The sequence below is a fragment of the Cyprinodon variegatus genome, unplaced genomic scaffold, assembly GCF_000732505.1.
Source record: "Cyprinodon variegatus isolate N-32 unplaced genomic scaffold, C_variegatus-1.0 Scaffold534, whole genome shotgun sequence".
Classification (NCBI taxonomy): Eukaryota; Metazoa; Chordata; class Actinopteri; order Cyprinodontiformes; family Cyprinodontidae; genus Cyprinodon; species Cyprinodon variegatus.
In genome coordinates, this window is record NW_015150987.1 from 123618 (window position 1) to 124786 (window position 1169).

Consider the following 1169-nt stretch of genomic DNA (forward strand, 5'->3'; position numbering starts at 1 on the left):
GAAACTCAGAAGCTGATCAAATATCGGGTTAAATATCGGTGGGGTGGCCGATGTCCGATATTCAGTTTTAAGGCCGATACCGATAGGGGGCCGATTGTATCGTGCATTCCTACCTGCAAATGCAGCGAAGTTTAGTTTTGACAATTTCCCCCCAGAAACCTGACACACTTTTAAAGATAAAACAAATGAGGTCAAATTGTCAATAAAAATGTTCAACAGAGCAGCAGCACAGCAGGACAGTCGACCAGTTTGAGTTCCAGCTAAAGGAAACTGGGTAAAATTAGTTAAATAAAACAGTTTTAGAGGTTTGACCTAAAACTTTCTGCCTTTGGTGAAGATTAGAAACATTAATTATGTTCCAGAAACAGAATTTAGTTTGGTTCCTTGTCAGATAAATGGTTCAGTCGATTTTTCTTCTCACCTCCTCAGCTGTGTCCTCCTCCTCCTCTTCATCATCGGGGCAATACTCTTCATCAGAGGAGTCTTCCTCCTCTTCAAGATCGATGTCAACAAACTGAGGAGCCTGTGTGTATAAAATAAAAAACACTGCAGGACAGAACGGACAGAAGGAGGGACAGACAGAGAGACGGACGTTACCTTGACCGTGTTCAGGGCTGACAGGCCCCAATTCAGACGCTGGAAGCAAAGAGACACAATAAAGATGCTGGTTCTGATCAGCAGAGTTGGTTTGAGGCGGGAGGTTCTGCTCACCTGTCCCTGCTGCACAGCTTGTTTCAGTCTGGACCGGGTCATCTTGGGCTCCTGAGAGAAAACACAACCTTAAAGCAGCAACCAGGCGTCTGCAGAACGACGTGATTATTGAGAAACACTGCAGACATCGCGACTCCACTGTGTCACAGTTAGGGGTGTAAATAATAATCATTTTGTATCGATGCATCGATCCAACAGCCGACGATCCGATGCATCGATACGTCTACAAAAGAAACGATTCATGTTTTTTGGGGCGTAATTCTCCCTCCCGTGCTGCGGTGGCGCTAAACCTATTTTGCCCTCCTACCTCGCTTCCTGGTTATACTCTTACAGCAGTGTGTTGCAGTGAGCTTGATGCAGACATTTGTAAATTATGCTCAGTATTGAAGCGTGGTCTGAGCTACACGCTGTGGGTCTAGATACGGCCGAGGCGGCGAGGAAGTGGGGGCGAGTTTAGT

At 46.0% G+C, this 1169-nt stretch overlaps 1 protein-coding gene across 1 annotated transcript in view; it reads right to left on the reverse strand.

Moving 5' to 3' along the window:
• The window catches only part of LOC107095277 (GON-4-like protein), a 41546-nt gene that overhangs the window by 30914 nt on the left and 9463 nt on the right, over positions 1–1169 (reverse strand). Inside the window, exons 5-7 of the mRNA XM_015391295.1 lie at positions 712–762; positions 598–636; positions 422–523 (exon numbers count right to left, since the gene is read on the reverse strand). Coding sequence (XP_015246781.1) covers positions 422–523; positions 598–636; positions 712–762 — 192 coding nt within the window. The remainder of the gene's footprint in view (positions 1–421; positions 524–597; positions 637–711; positions 763–1169) is intronic.